Below are 14,154 nucleotides of genomic sequence, written 5' to 3'. Positions count from 1 at the left end.
CAAGTCAGGACTCAGCACCGTGATGAGGCGATGAAGCTTCTTGAAACTAGTTATGTCTGAGAACACAACTGATTGCAGGCCCTGCCTCTAAGAGCCTTTGCCATACTGGTCTGGTGACACCAAGCGGTTTGAAGACCAGGCGAGATTTAGAGAGCCTCATCACCAGACTGGCCGCAGGGAGAAGAAGTTTTTGGCTACAGCAACTCTCAAAGATCATTTACCAAACTATACAGGGATGACTGCCTATGCTGGTTAAAGCGAGTACCCACATTGAGAAATCCACACATCTTTTATATTCCAAGATCGTTTCTTTATTTTAAAATGATACCTCCATTGATTATTTAAAAAAAAAATAACTGATCTTTAGCAAAAAGTAGAAAGACTTTCCTAAGAAATATCCCTTTATCTTACCTGAATCCGCTCTTTTTGCACTCCTGATGGAGCAATGTAGATTTCATTGCTGTAATAAGGAATCAGAAATTTACATGTAACCACAATTTTTTCTTTTGTGTATAGAAAGTTTCTTTTCATAATTTTGACCTTTAGTGTTCTTTGTAGCTCAAAACTCTTTAAACATAAAATACTTAGATATATAATTGCTTGCAATATTAAATAAACTATTTTGAAGAAAAACTGATGTCAATTCATTTTACAATCTCAATATTGTAGTTGAGGCAATCTTGAGTATTTGTGTTTAAACATGTACCAATTGTGAGAAAAGCCCTTTATACTTTCAAATGTTAAATGTGTTCTTATTTTGTGTGTGTGTGTGTGTGTGTGTGTGTGTGTGTGTGTATGACCCCATGTGTGCACATGTATTTTCACTTAGGTCTTTAAAAGATAATCCAAATACCACATTTTAGAAATCCAGTGATCAGTTGTCAAAGCGTGCTCAATAAAAGTGATTCAGATCTGAAACTTAAGCAATGAATGGATTTCACAAAATCTATTGTGCTTCCTTTAATTTTCAGAGGGAGAAGGCCTTACGTGTGAAAACATGAAGTACAGAGACCTCTAGTGAATGGCTTGCCAAACTACAGTGCTACTTCCTGCTTCTTCCAGATGGCAGGACATTTTCTAGGAAAAACATGGTAATGCTTTGAATATGGAAGAACACTTGTTCTCTGTGTCAGGAATACCTGGAAAAAGTTATCAGGGCTGCCTGTGCCAGCCACCTCAATTATTAAGGAAGCTACATCCAAACGTCCCTATGTAGAAATACAGTCGTTCCTAACATCTGGCTTCTTTCAGGACACCTCAAATTCCTCCTCCCAGAGGTTCTCCTGGTGCCACCCGTGTTTAGTGTCTTCCCTCTGAGATTACCACCAGCTGACACTGTAGCTGTCTTATATATACATGCAGTTGTTTGCCTGTTGTCTACTCATTAAAAAGGGAGCTCCTTGAGAATGGGGACTATCTTTCCTTTTTTTTTTTTTTTTTTTTTTTTTTTTTTTTGGCGAATCTCCAGAACTTAGCACTGTCCTGGCCACAAAGTAGATTCTTAAAAAATGCTTGTTGACCAGATGACTGTAGGACAAGGAACAAAGGAGGTTTTTTCCCCAGAAAAATGCAAATCCATAAGCAAACAAGCATACTTGCTATAGAGAAAGTTTCACAAATATGTGGTTTTCAATGAAGGTGCTGTTAAGTAATAAAAATATAAATTTGTTTAAAACATTTAATACTATATAACTACTGGGTTTTTTGGGGGGCGTATGTGTTTTATTTTTTTTAAAGCTAAGAAATCCCCACAATCTGGAACCACTGCCATAACAGAAGGATCACTCGATTTGGCATCGAAAGGCCTGCATTTGAATTTTGGTTTTGCTACTTAGCTGTCTGACTTTGGGCAAAGAACTTCCCTTCTCTGAACCTCCATTTTCTCAACTATAAAAAGAGGAGAGTGATCTCTACCTAGGGTTCCTACCAATACGGCGTCCTCTCTCTAATGCAAAGGGGTGATGCTTTTCTCTTTTGTCATCACTGTTGCCAGTCCCTTCATCCTCCCCCAACCCAAATACTGCCTCTCAATTTAAAAAAGAAGAAGAGAAAAAATAAGCAAAATCAAACAAAGTAAATCCACATAGGGGTCTTGGCTGAAAATCCATCTTTTTCTCTGCCTTGAGGCTATCGCCTCTGTGAGGAAGCAGGCCGCCCAGGAAATCACCAGGGCTCTACAGGTGTGGCTGCCCATGGCTTTCATCAGACGTCTTAGGTTTTTCTAGCTTTTTTTCTCGTTGGAATATTGATGTTTCTACATAATGGGTTCTCTGAGTTCTGACCTATTCATTCTTTATCGGTTCATACAAATCTTCCCCAGAATTCTCTAACATCATCTTTTTTTGCCAATTCCTCAATCTTAATAGCATCCTATTTTTTCCAATTACATGTAAAGATAGTTTTCAACATTTATTTTTATAAGATTTTGAGTTCCAAATTTTTCTCCCTCCCTTCCACCCCTCCCTCCCCAAGAAAGAAAACAATCTGATATAGGTTATATATGTACAATCACATTAAATATATTTCAGCCTAAGTCTTTTTTGGCCAATTCTGAAGGCATAATAATATTTCATTTACACATCATAATTTCTTTAGCCATTCCATAATTAGTGGGCACCCCCTTAGTTTCCTAGTCTATAAGTATTTTTGTACATGTGGATCCTTTTCCTTCAGTCTCTTTGGGGTATAAGCCTAGGAGTGGTTTCTCATACTAGGTCAATGCCTATCAGAAAGGCTTGAATGATGCACAGCTCCACCACGAGTGCATTAGCAGACCTGCCCTTCTACACACTCTTTAACGAAGGTCATTTTCCTTCCTGGTCATCTTTGTCAATCTGATGGAGGTGAGGTATGAGTGTCCTGGAGCCGGCTCATACCAGCTCAGGAGAGATGATTGTTAAATGGTCAGTTTGAGTGTTTACACCTTGAAAATCATCAAAGGCCACAAGTCAGAGTTTGATCTGTTGTTTTGTAGGTTGTTTATTCTCAAGAAAGTGACGAAGAAAAAGTTAATAAAGCAGATTAAACTTAAATGTGTATTGTGGGTACATCTTCTTTCTGGGATAGTCAGTTGTTACATTTACCAGCATATCCCTTGTGTGAGGTGAATCTGAGTTGTGTTTTTTATTTCTATTGTTATTAGTAATTTGGAGCATTTTCCCACATGGCTACAGAGAGTTTGGATTTCATCCTTTCAAAGTGAATTGTTCATACAGAATTCAAATCAATTCAGCTTATACCTTGGATATTTGACGTTTTTCTGAGAAATTTGCTGGAAAGATTCTTTTTTCCAAGTAAAGTATTTCCATTCTAATTTTACCTGCATTAATTTTGTTGGTACAGAAGCCTTTTAATTTTATGTAATCAAGTGTCCATTTTATATCTTGTGACCCTTTCTATCCCTTCTTTGATCAAGAACTCTTCCCCTATCTGTAGCTGTGAAAGTTAACTCCTTTGCTGTTCTTGTAACTTATTTATACTATTGCCTCTCTCCCCCTCATTTTGCCTTATGAGACATGTATGCAATTCTAACATAATATCTATAGCAAAGCTTTATCTCAACCCCATCTAGGCTTGCATAACTAAATGTGGGGGTCATGTAAAATTTGGCAACAGTGAAAGGTTATATATGACTATTTTATATACTTATATACCAAGGGTCACGTAAAAATTTCTTGGGTGAAAAGGAGTCGCGAGTGGAAAAAGTTTAAGAGGTCCTGGTCTATAGGACAATAACCTAATATGCACTAGAACTTTTCGTGCTAAGAGAGATACATGCTGTTCTGGGAATGGACCCAAATAAAGAATGAAGCTGCTTGTGAGTAAATCACTCATAAAGTAATGAAAATCTTTAGTGTTATTCTGTTTATTCAAGTTATACAGTAGATGGAATCTCACATTGCTACTGTTCTCTCTCATGTGGAAAGCTGTCTGTATATTTATAGACTTTATGATATTGAAAGATTAGCTAAATAGCTTTAGAAAAACTTAATTTCACACTGAGAGTACTTCATGTGAAAATACAAAGATGACAGACAGAACTTTAATTTTAGAAGGAACCACTGGCCACGTGTTGGGGTAAACACCAAAACTGAAGTGTAGTTTTCCTTCTGTAATAAGATACTAACAATAACAATAAAAAAGGTTTTGAATTCTTAATTCTCACTTTCTAGTTTATCTTTTAGGGCTAACTCCACAATATGTAACACAACAAGCAGGGTAACAGAAGTCTGAAGCCATAATCTGTTTATAATCAGAAGCTTCTCTTTTCATGTGTTTTCTGAATATTCAATAGCCATTTTTAACCCTTTTATTCCTAAATTAGTTCAGTCCCTGGTTTAGTGCCTGCTAGAATAGGGGCTTGAGAAAATAATTTCAATAAATGCATCTCCAGGCAGCTTTGCATGAATATCAAGAAGGTACAGTGAAAATGTAAAACACTATTTACTTGATGAGGTAAGGCGCTGTAATACAAAGATGATTAGACTTGGAGACAAAAGACCTGGTTCTGAATCCTGGCTCTACTTCTAGGCCGCCTTAGCCACTTTTCTCCCCTGGGCCTGGCTCCTTATTTGTAAAGAGGAGTAAAATGTAAGGGCTCTTCCCCCTCTCAAATTCTATGGTTAACCATGTGCCTAAAGGAGGCAGGCTGCCTGGCTTTTATGTGATCTCTCTCCTGGAACCTCATGTTCAACAGCACCTTTTCTGCTGCTTCTAAAAACAGCACGTGGGGTCATGCTCTTGGGACTTTTTGCTATGAGATGTTTATGAACTGCTTGTGCTCACCATAGGGTAGGCAAGGGCTTGAGCTTTTTCTTAGAAGACATGTATGGAAGGAGGTATCTTGGAAAAAGTATTTTTAAAAAACATTTAAAAAAATACAATGTTTAAAAAAAAAACAATAAATAATACCATAAGCTCAAAGGCTGGCTTAGTCTGTCAGCATGGTGCTACTGGGCTGTTAGGTTAGTTTTAATTTATTTCAAACACACAATTTTAGAAGACTGGCCTAAGAAAATCATACCGATTGGAAATACTGATGAATGTATCAGCAGCTGTGAGGTTCATGGTAAGTTTAATGTGAAACATTGGCAAACGTCTTCATTGTGCCTGCCCCACAAACCTGCATTCTTCTAGCAGGGATACCATGTAGGGAGGTGGCAAAATTAGAGATTCGTTTCCTACAGTGACCTCTAGGGGGAGCGGTACAACCATTAACCAGTGGATTAAGGAAAAGGCCCGGTCTCAAGCACTTGGGTTGACCAGTGATAAAAAGGGGCTCAGATTTCAGAACGTCCGGTAGCAGAAGTTTGTGAGAGCTCAGCAGAGGGCCAGCGACCTGGAAAACTAAGCGAAAGTGAGGCTTCTGTTAACAGAATGCAAATTCCTTTAGGACAGACCAAAAACCCTTTCCTCCTAAGAATTTCACCTGTGCCCCGGGTGTCCCTGGGTGGTTCTTCCAAAGGCAGTTTGAAGAGACAGGTTTCAATGAAGGCCAATGCAAAGCCGACCACACACACAGCAGCTTTCTAGAATTCTATGAAGGCTGTTGCTTAATAATATGACAGTATTGGAGACTCGGCACCTTCGTTACTGCGACATTGTCACAAGTGGCACTATGTGGACCACAGGATGTCGCCTGAGTCGAGTCACGGGGGTGCGTCAGATTCATGGTAAAACAACAGGCTTAATTAATCAGTCATTGAGCATTTAGTAGGCCCTTGTGAGGGAACAGGAAGTAAGGGTGTGGAGGCAAGGGCAGAGTAGACAGAGCGTGGCACCTTGAGGGAAAAACAAGGCCAAGAGAACTTGAGGTGAGGCCTAGTCCAAGTCGTAAACCTGACATATAAAACCCTTCTACAACCGTCTCCAGCCTGTGTTGGTCTCCCTAACATGGGAAACTCACTCCCTTAAATGGCCACCCAAACAACTCTTAAAATGTAAGAACCTCAAATTTTAACCAATGTTTCTTTTATACTGGATGGAAATCTCTCTTCATTTTGTATTCCCTACGGCACTTAGCAGTGACTGGACTACAAGAGGCGTTCTGTGAATATCTGTAGGATACATTAACCGCTTCAGCTCTGGTTCTCCAAGGATTAAAGATTGAGGTGTTCTTCTCAGTGTGAAACTAGAGGACAAAGAGCATCTTTTCTACAGAGCATTCTTCCTTTCTTTTGTGGAGTCACAGGTACATTAACATACAAATAACATGGATTCAGCCGGGTGTGGGGACGAGGTGCGTGCCTTGTGGAACATGCACATGGCTGGATCTCAAAAATGAAGCTGGTCAATAACTTACCCATGCTTCAAGCTAATCCCTCCTCCAGTGCCAGTGACCCAGCCCAAATGGTAAAACTGTTTGCAGAGCTCAGGAATCAGATTTCTTGGATGTTCCTTGTCCTTAAAGGAAGAAGGGAGAGGTGGAAATTATTTTCATCATCATTCCATCATGTTCTGTTATCTAGAAAATAGTAGAATCTTTTACAGTTCCCTTATTGACTCTTACTGATGCATTTTATCTTTTCTAAAATATTCTGCAAGAATCTACTTCCTATCAGTACATACAAAAATGGATTTATGGCTTTATAAAAGACAGGAGCCTACATATTAATGAAAGTAATCTTCAATTTTAGATAGTGAATGATCACCCTCTTTGGCCTTTCCTTGAAAGCCCTCTTTTTTTTTTTTTTTAAAGAATTTAGAATTTTATTTTTCCCTCAAACTACATGTAAGAACAATATTTAACATCGATTTTTAAAACTTTGTGTTCCAAATTCTCTTCCTCCCTCCCTCCCCACCCCCCCTTAAGAACTTAAGCAATTCAATATAACTTATACATGTGTAGTCATGCAAAACATTTCCACATTAGCCAGGTTGCGAAAGAAAAATGACCAAAAAAACCCCAAAACCCAAAACTTAGGGAAAAGGAACTAAAAGAAATTATGCTTCAATTTGTATTCAGACACCATCAATTCTTTCTCTGGAGATGGATAGCATTTTTCATCATAAGTCCTTCAGAGGTGTTTTGGATCCTTATATTGCTGAAAATAGCTAAGTCATGCACAGCTGATCATCTTACAATATTGCTTTACTTTGTACACAGTACATTTCACTTTGCATCAGCTCATGTCAGCCTTTCTAGGTTTTTCTGATAGCATCCTGATCATCATTTCTTATAGCACGAGTGTTCCATCATAATCTCATCCCACAATTTTTCAGCCATTCCCCAATGGATGGGAAAGCCCTCTTTCTCTGCAGCACGCTTGCAGGTCTCCACCCGTTAGGCTTTTTCCTCTTTCACCCCCTTACTGGAGGGCTGCAAGTACAGGCTAGAAGAGACTGTTGTTACACACATGCTGCAGAGACAAGTTTTGTTCAGAAAGGGGTAGAGCCAGATTGCGGCTTCTTAGCCTGGTATCCATTTCCTTTGTAATCTTATGTATTTTATTATGCATTTAAAAACATTCTTTTGAAAAAGGGGTCCGGAGGCCTAAGTAGAAAGACAGAGGGATCCATGGCACAAAACACACGAAGTATACCTGCGCTAGGTGGTTTCTTAGGTCTCTTCCAATGATGAAATGTGATTCTGTGGGACATCCTGTGTGGCAGAAAGCCTCAGTCATCAAGATCAATAGTCCCCAGAGTGGTAGCCTCAAAGGGTGGACAATCAAGGAGTAGGGGGTGCAAAGCTAGTCTGTATCCCACCTTCCCCAAAACAGCCAATGGTAAGGCTTGTTTCCAAAACAACCACACCTACCCTCATCCTCCAGTTCAGCACTGGCCCTTCCGAGCCATTATAACCTAGGAACCCATAGAAAGAGCTGCACTACTACTGGGAAAAAAAATCTCCCCATCTTAGCATGCCAATTATATCTGTGCCCCCCACCCCCTAAACCAAATCACCCCATAGCTCAGCAGACCCCCCCTTAGGAGGGGAGGGCCTTCACTGATGGGGCAGAGTGAGTAGCACATATGGACGGGTAGAGATTTGCTGCTGATCTTATTACAGTATCTATGCCCTTCCACCAAACTCACTCCTATGCCAAATTTTTCTAAAGCAGAGAGAGAGAGAGAGAAAGTGTGTGTGTGTGTGTGTGTGTGTAGGAGGGGAGGCCTGAAGGAGGAAGCGGCCTGAGGCAGTAGGAAAATGTGACTGGGAAATATTTAACAAAATAAATACAAATATCATGCAACAGAGGTAATGCTCATATGTTTTCTCAGTCGATGCGTGGCTGACAGGGATCCTTATGTAGAGTTCAGTGGTCCCTTTTGTAATAGGGTTTGACCCTACAGGTCTAAGGCCATCATCATTCTAGGACCCAGCACAGGTCTCATCTTTGTTTTTTATTTTGTTTTGTTTTTTGCAGGGCAATGAGGGTTAAGTGACTTGCCCAAGGTCACACAGCTAATAGGTGTCAAGTGTCTGAGGCCGAATTTGAACTCAGGTCCTCCTGAATCCAGGTAGCCACCTAGCTGCCCCTCTCATCTTTGTTTCTTCCTCCTTCTTCACCCTACACATTCAATAAAGCTAACTCCTACCTCTACAAGGTCTTTCCATCTGTCCTCTTCTTTTTGCTCCTGCACCATCACCTAGATCCAAGGCATTTCCTAATTAGTTTCCCTGTCCCAAATTTCTCCCTCTCTCTAATCCATCCTCCACACAGCTGTCAGAATGATTTGTATAGAGTACAAGTCTGACCATGCTGTGCCCCTACTCAAATCCTAGTGATTCACTACTAATGCAAAGATCACACATTTTTATCTTATTCTTTTAAAATTTCTACTTTTAAAAAGTTTTACAATATTCATAATTATCAGAATACTATTACTATCGGTATAGAATTTATAAATAGGTAGACACATAGTGGGGGTGAGTGCTAACAGTTTTTTTTACTGATAGGAGTGACTTCTCAAAAATGTCTAGAGACAACTGCTTGAGAATTTAGTTCTAATTCCAGAAATAAACCTCAAAGCCTGAGCAGCCACAGTCCATGGACTGTGGAACTCTTTAGAAGTCCTTACTCATTCTCCAATCAGAAATGTAATTTCCCACACAGTGGTAACAATTTTGGTGAGCAGATCTCCAAACTAAAATAGATATGGCAGATTAAAAGAGGAAGGTGTAGAAGAAGGACACGGAGGGGTCCTGTCTCAAAGTGAGAAATGAATGAAGAGTGAGAAAAATGATAAAAATAGCAGTCTAGAGCGAAACAACCTTATACACCTAAATAGCTCAAGACAGTAAGAGAAGTCTCATTTATACTGACCAAAGGTCATAAAAAAGATCAAATCGTGAGCTCTATAAGAAAAGAATGAAGTATTAATACATTTTAGGATTAAAATTAAATGGTTCAGTAGTGTGGAAAATTAGTTTATCTGCAACACTGAATTCTAGGATGAATAGGAATAAGGATCGGGATTAGACTACATTTCCATGGTCTAAACTCTTGACAGAAATGCCCTCTCTATCAGTATCCTTCTCATCTTCTTTCAGGGGCCAATCAGTCCAGGTGACAGCTTCTCTGTGAAGCCTTCCCAAGGCCTCTCCACACACTGGAACTTTCTCCATCCTAAATTTATCTTGTAATATACTTATTAGTGGACATGTTGTTTCACCTATAACAATAATAACAACAACACCAATAACTAGCATTTATATAGAGCTTTAAGGTTTGAAAAGAGTTTTAAAGGTGGTGGTGGGGGTTATTACACTTTGATTTCTTTATTAGCCAGTGATTTGCCCATAAGAAGCATTTAATATTTATTTGTATAGTTATATTAGAAACTGGAAAAGGAAACTTATTTTTAAGTAATCTAGACAGCTCATTGTCGTTTTAGAAACCGAAGTGCCAGTAATGTGTCAGTAAAAGTAACAACTGACCAAATTCGTATTAAATGTGCTATTTTAAAGTTATGAGTACAAGAATAACCTTTTACTTTTAAGCACGTCTCCCTTCAAAATAATGTCTAAATGTAAGAAATGCTTTAAAATAAGGACAAAAATAATTTATAACGAAAGATCATAATTCTTATGAACATTTTCTTCACACTGTTCTAATTAGATCTCAGACAAGATCTGTTCAGCATGAAAATCATGAGGGTGCCATGCATTCTATTTCAGATCTCCAACTTTTCAGCAAGGAAAACTGAGAGACAACTTGATTTACAATTTAAAACCCCTTTAAGCAAAAGTCACCAACAGTGCCCCCCTCCCCAACCCCATTTTTGGCATAATTGTGTTTATAATAGGCAGATTGCTATTTTAATAGAATAAATGGGTCTTGTTCCTATACTCGGTGATGTCATGTTTTAACTATTTGAAAGAAATCAGAACAAGTGGAAAATCAGAAAAACAGAGACAGAGGGCTCCTTTAATGTATTCTCTTTGAAGAACTTCACAGTCAGTGGCTCTCACTACTGGCACATCCCTTGGCTTCACCCCAATATTAAACGTTTATTTGTATGGGAGCAAATTAGGGTCTCTTGAAGTTTTCAGAACATTTCTGTAAACTAGCATTTTTGCACTCTAAGTATCTAAGTAAGCAAGGTAATCATTCATTAATTCAATAATAATGAGACTATGAACTCATTCAGGTGTTGTGAGGGATAGTTGAGACCATGAATTTAAAAGATTGTTGGGAAATAAAAAGTACACTGTCTTCATTCTAAAAAAAAAATTGTACCTCACATATATACACTGCTTGGAGGTTTGAAAAGTGTCAAGTAACTGTGATGTAACAACCATGTAAGCAGTGCAAATACTATCATTTCAGAGAGGGACAACAACGACTTGGGAGGTTAACACCGATCACATCGCTAGTAACTTTGGAAGGCATGATTTGAACCCTAATCTCCTAACTAAGCTCAGCATGCTACACATTGCTACAAAGTATATGGCACTGTGACTGGCATATTTTGACCAACACTGTGTTATGCCTAATATACCATGTACTGTTCTTAATGTGAATGTATGGATCACTGGATTTGATGGAGCTGCCTTATTATCCAAATGGATTTTATGAGACCCTGGATTAATAGGTGAAAAATGCCCTTTGACTAAAGCTCCAAGATGAACCCAGATAGCTAGCAGATAAGTCCCTATTTACTAACTTCTTTCCCCAAGATAATAAACAAATCAAAATGCCCCTTTAGACCAAACTTCAACTGATAAGTCCCCATTCACCATCTTCTTTCCCCAAGAGAGTAAATAGATTTAATCGGTCTCCTTAGCAAATACTTAGGCATCCTCAGTAAACTCTTCCAGTCTCCACATAATCTAGTCAATAGCATCATAGCTTTTTCCACATAGATTATGTGGAAATATCAATAGATTTAAGCTTGTTAAACTGATTTGGATTATTTAATTAATTTACATTTGCTTTTGGGCTGATTTGTATCATGCTAATGAAACTGCTAACACCCTGTAACCAGTGAACAACAACAAAAAAACCCCTTATATACCCTCCGAAAGAGGGTGTCTTTGAGCTCCCTTCTTAGGAAGGGGTGTCCACATGATTCATACTATTTCTTCTTGGGACAAATAAACTGGTACTATGTTTTTCCTGTTTGTCTCTGATCTGGGTTTTCTTGTAGGACATTATATTCTCTGATTTTTTTTTTTTTTTGGCAGGAGGACAGGTATGGAAACAAACTGGAGGAGACATTAAAAATTAATTTCTTGGGGCAGCCAGTTGGAGCAGTGGATAGAGTGCCGGCCCTGGATTCAGGAGGACCTGAGTTCAAAATCCAGCCTCAGACACTTGACACTTACTAGCTGTGTGACCCTGGACAAGTCACTTAACCCCAATTGCTTTACAAAAAAAAATTTAATTTCTCTGATCTGTTTATTATTTTTTTGGTAGGAGACAGGCAAATAAAAACTACATTTAATTTTCGACACTACATTACATTTAATGTCTAAACCCCAAAGCTCTAACATTACCATTAGCCAAATGAATCTGCTTACTAACTGGGTTTAAAAAGGTTTTATCTGTGTTTTTAATCTGATAATTCAGTGATACTAAACAAAAAAATCTGTGATACAAATCACTAAATTGACACCATTGGGAGTCAAGGGAATCCAACCCACAATAAGTCAGGTCTAGGGAATCAGCTGAGGAAGGCGTGTCTTTCTGGTCTGAACACTTTTTTGGTCTAAAAATATTCAGGACACTCACATCTCCTCCCACTTTTTTTTTTTTTTTTTTTTTGCAGGGCAATGAGGGTTAAGTGACTTGCCCAGGGTCACACAGCTAGTAAGTGTCAAGTGTCTGAGGCCAGATTTGATCTCAGGTCCTCCTGAATCCAGGACTGGTGCGCTATCCACTGTGCCACCTAACTGCCCCTGGGAACATATTTAAGAATACTGTTATAACCATATTTCTTGAATTTTTAAAAAAAATTTTTGTGGGGCAATGAGGGTTAAGTGACTTGCCCAAGGTCACACAGCTGGTACGTGTCAAGTGTCTGAGGCTGGATTTGAACTCAGGTCCTCCTGAATCCAAGGCCAGTGCTTTATTCAAAGTGCCACCTAGCTGCCCCTGTATAACCATATTTCAATGACAAATCTTACGAATTTTATGCATTAAACACAATATTCTGAGGAGACCATAGGGTTCATCAGATTGCCTAAAATGTTCTTGATACCAAAAAAGTTAAGGATCCTTATCACAGGGAAATGCATTTGGTGAAAAGTTATAGATGAAATGGTGGAGGTCCCTTCTGCCACTCCACTCTGTGAAGGTACTTCTCTAGGAGGCCGGTTGTGCCAGAAGAGCCAGTGGACGCTCTGGCTTGGCCATATTTTCACTTGCTATGTGACTTTGGGAAGGGAACCTCCACTCCATGGCCACCGTTTCCTTTATACAAAATACAGGTCCTGGAAGCTTCCTTAATGTTCTAAATCGATGATCCCCCAATCCTGCTGACCTTTAGTTTGATTCTATGGAAAACATGCCTAACACTGGCTTTCATTTTTTATCGTTACTTTTCTCATGAGATAAGTAACGTGAAAATACTTCACAGACGACACAGCCCTGTACAAACAGAGCACGGGATCCCGCCACGATCATCACCTGTTATGAATATTCTTATCTTCCAAGTTCCACTGGCTTGAAACCTTGGCGAATTTTGTCTTTTAAACTCCTTCCTCTCCCCCTTGATTCACGTGCCCAAACACCAAGTTCTGCCAAGGCTCCAGTCCAGCCACACTGGTTTATTTGTCTGTTGCCGGAACATCCCTTGTGTTATCTTTGCTATTGCCATGTCCCTGTCTGGAACACTCTCGTCAAAATCTAAGTCCTGCTCATTCGTCAAAGCGCAGCTCAAACCGTGTGTCCTCCCGTGACCCTTCACCATTGACACCAGCTAGAAATAAAGGTGGCACTTACTGTCCATACGGCTCTCATTGATCAAATATGACCTCATCATTGTGATAATCATCGATAGCACTGATTTAAAAGCTCCTGTAACTGATACTAGTGATGCAAAAAGTAAGACAAGGCCTTCACCCCATGGTTTATATCTTCCCCCCAAATAATACGGAAACTCCCAGAAGAGAAAGAATTATTTCTTATACTACATGGTACCTCTCAGTGGACCTAGCAATACTGTGGGCATGGTATGTACCCAGCAACTAGTAGGCACTCCAAGGCATATCCCTGGACTGTCTCTCTTAGGATAGCATGCTTAACTAGGAATATATACAACATCACAAAGACATCGAGACTGCTGCTTTAGACAATTATCATACTTGGCATGGTTAAGCGTATTGCCAAAGTTCAAGAATGTTCTTTGATAGGTCAACTAGTTCTGGGGCTATGTCGTCTAGAGTTGTCTGTCTGTACTCTCTCTTGAGTGAGGAACAGTTTACAGAAGACTGTCATCAGTAGAATCTAATCCAATGTGATACACATAAGTCCTATGTAGTCTGATGACTTAAGATATCAGGAGTAAAGACTGGGTATATCTTTTATTTATTTTGTTTTTTGTTTTTTGTTTATGGGGCAATGGGGTTAAGTGAGTTGCCCAGGGTCACACAGCTAGTAAGTGTCAAGTGTCTGAGGCTGGATTTGAACTCAGAAACTCCTGAATCCAGGGCCGGTGCTTTATCCACTGTGTCACCTAGCTGTCCCAAGACTAGGTATATTTTGA

The 14,154-nt window shown here is 39.3% G+C and overlaps 1 protein-coding gene across 1 annotated transcript in view; it reads right to left on the bottom strand.

Moving 5' to 3' along the window:
* The window catches only part of LOC122730721 (APAF1 interacting protein), a 38,773-nt gene that overhangs the window by 10,925 nt on the left and 13,694 nt on the right, over positions 1 to 14,154 (bottom strand). The window contains exons 2-3 of the mRNA XM_043970014.1: positions 6,302 to 6,402; positions 412 to 460 (exon numbers count right to left, since the gene is read on the bottom strand). Of these exons, the coding sequence (XP_043825949.1) occupies positions 412 to 460; positions 6,302 to 6,402 (150 nt within the window). The remainder of the gene's footprint in view (positions 1 to 411; positions 461 to 6,301; positions 6,403 to 14,154) is intronic.

The sequence above is a fragment of the Dromiciops gliroides genome, chromosome 6, assembly GCF_019393635.1.
Source record: "Dromiciops gliroides isolate mDroGli1 chromosome 6, mDroGli1.pri, whole genome shotgun sequence".
NCBI lineage: Eukaryota > Metazoa > Chordata > Mammalia > Microbiotheria > Microbiotheriidae > Dromiciops > Dromiciops gliroides.
Note: the sequence above shows the minus strand (reverse complement) of the source record. Positions and strands in the feature narration are given on the sequence as shown.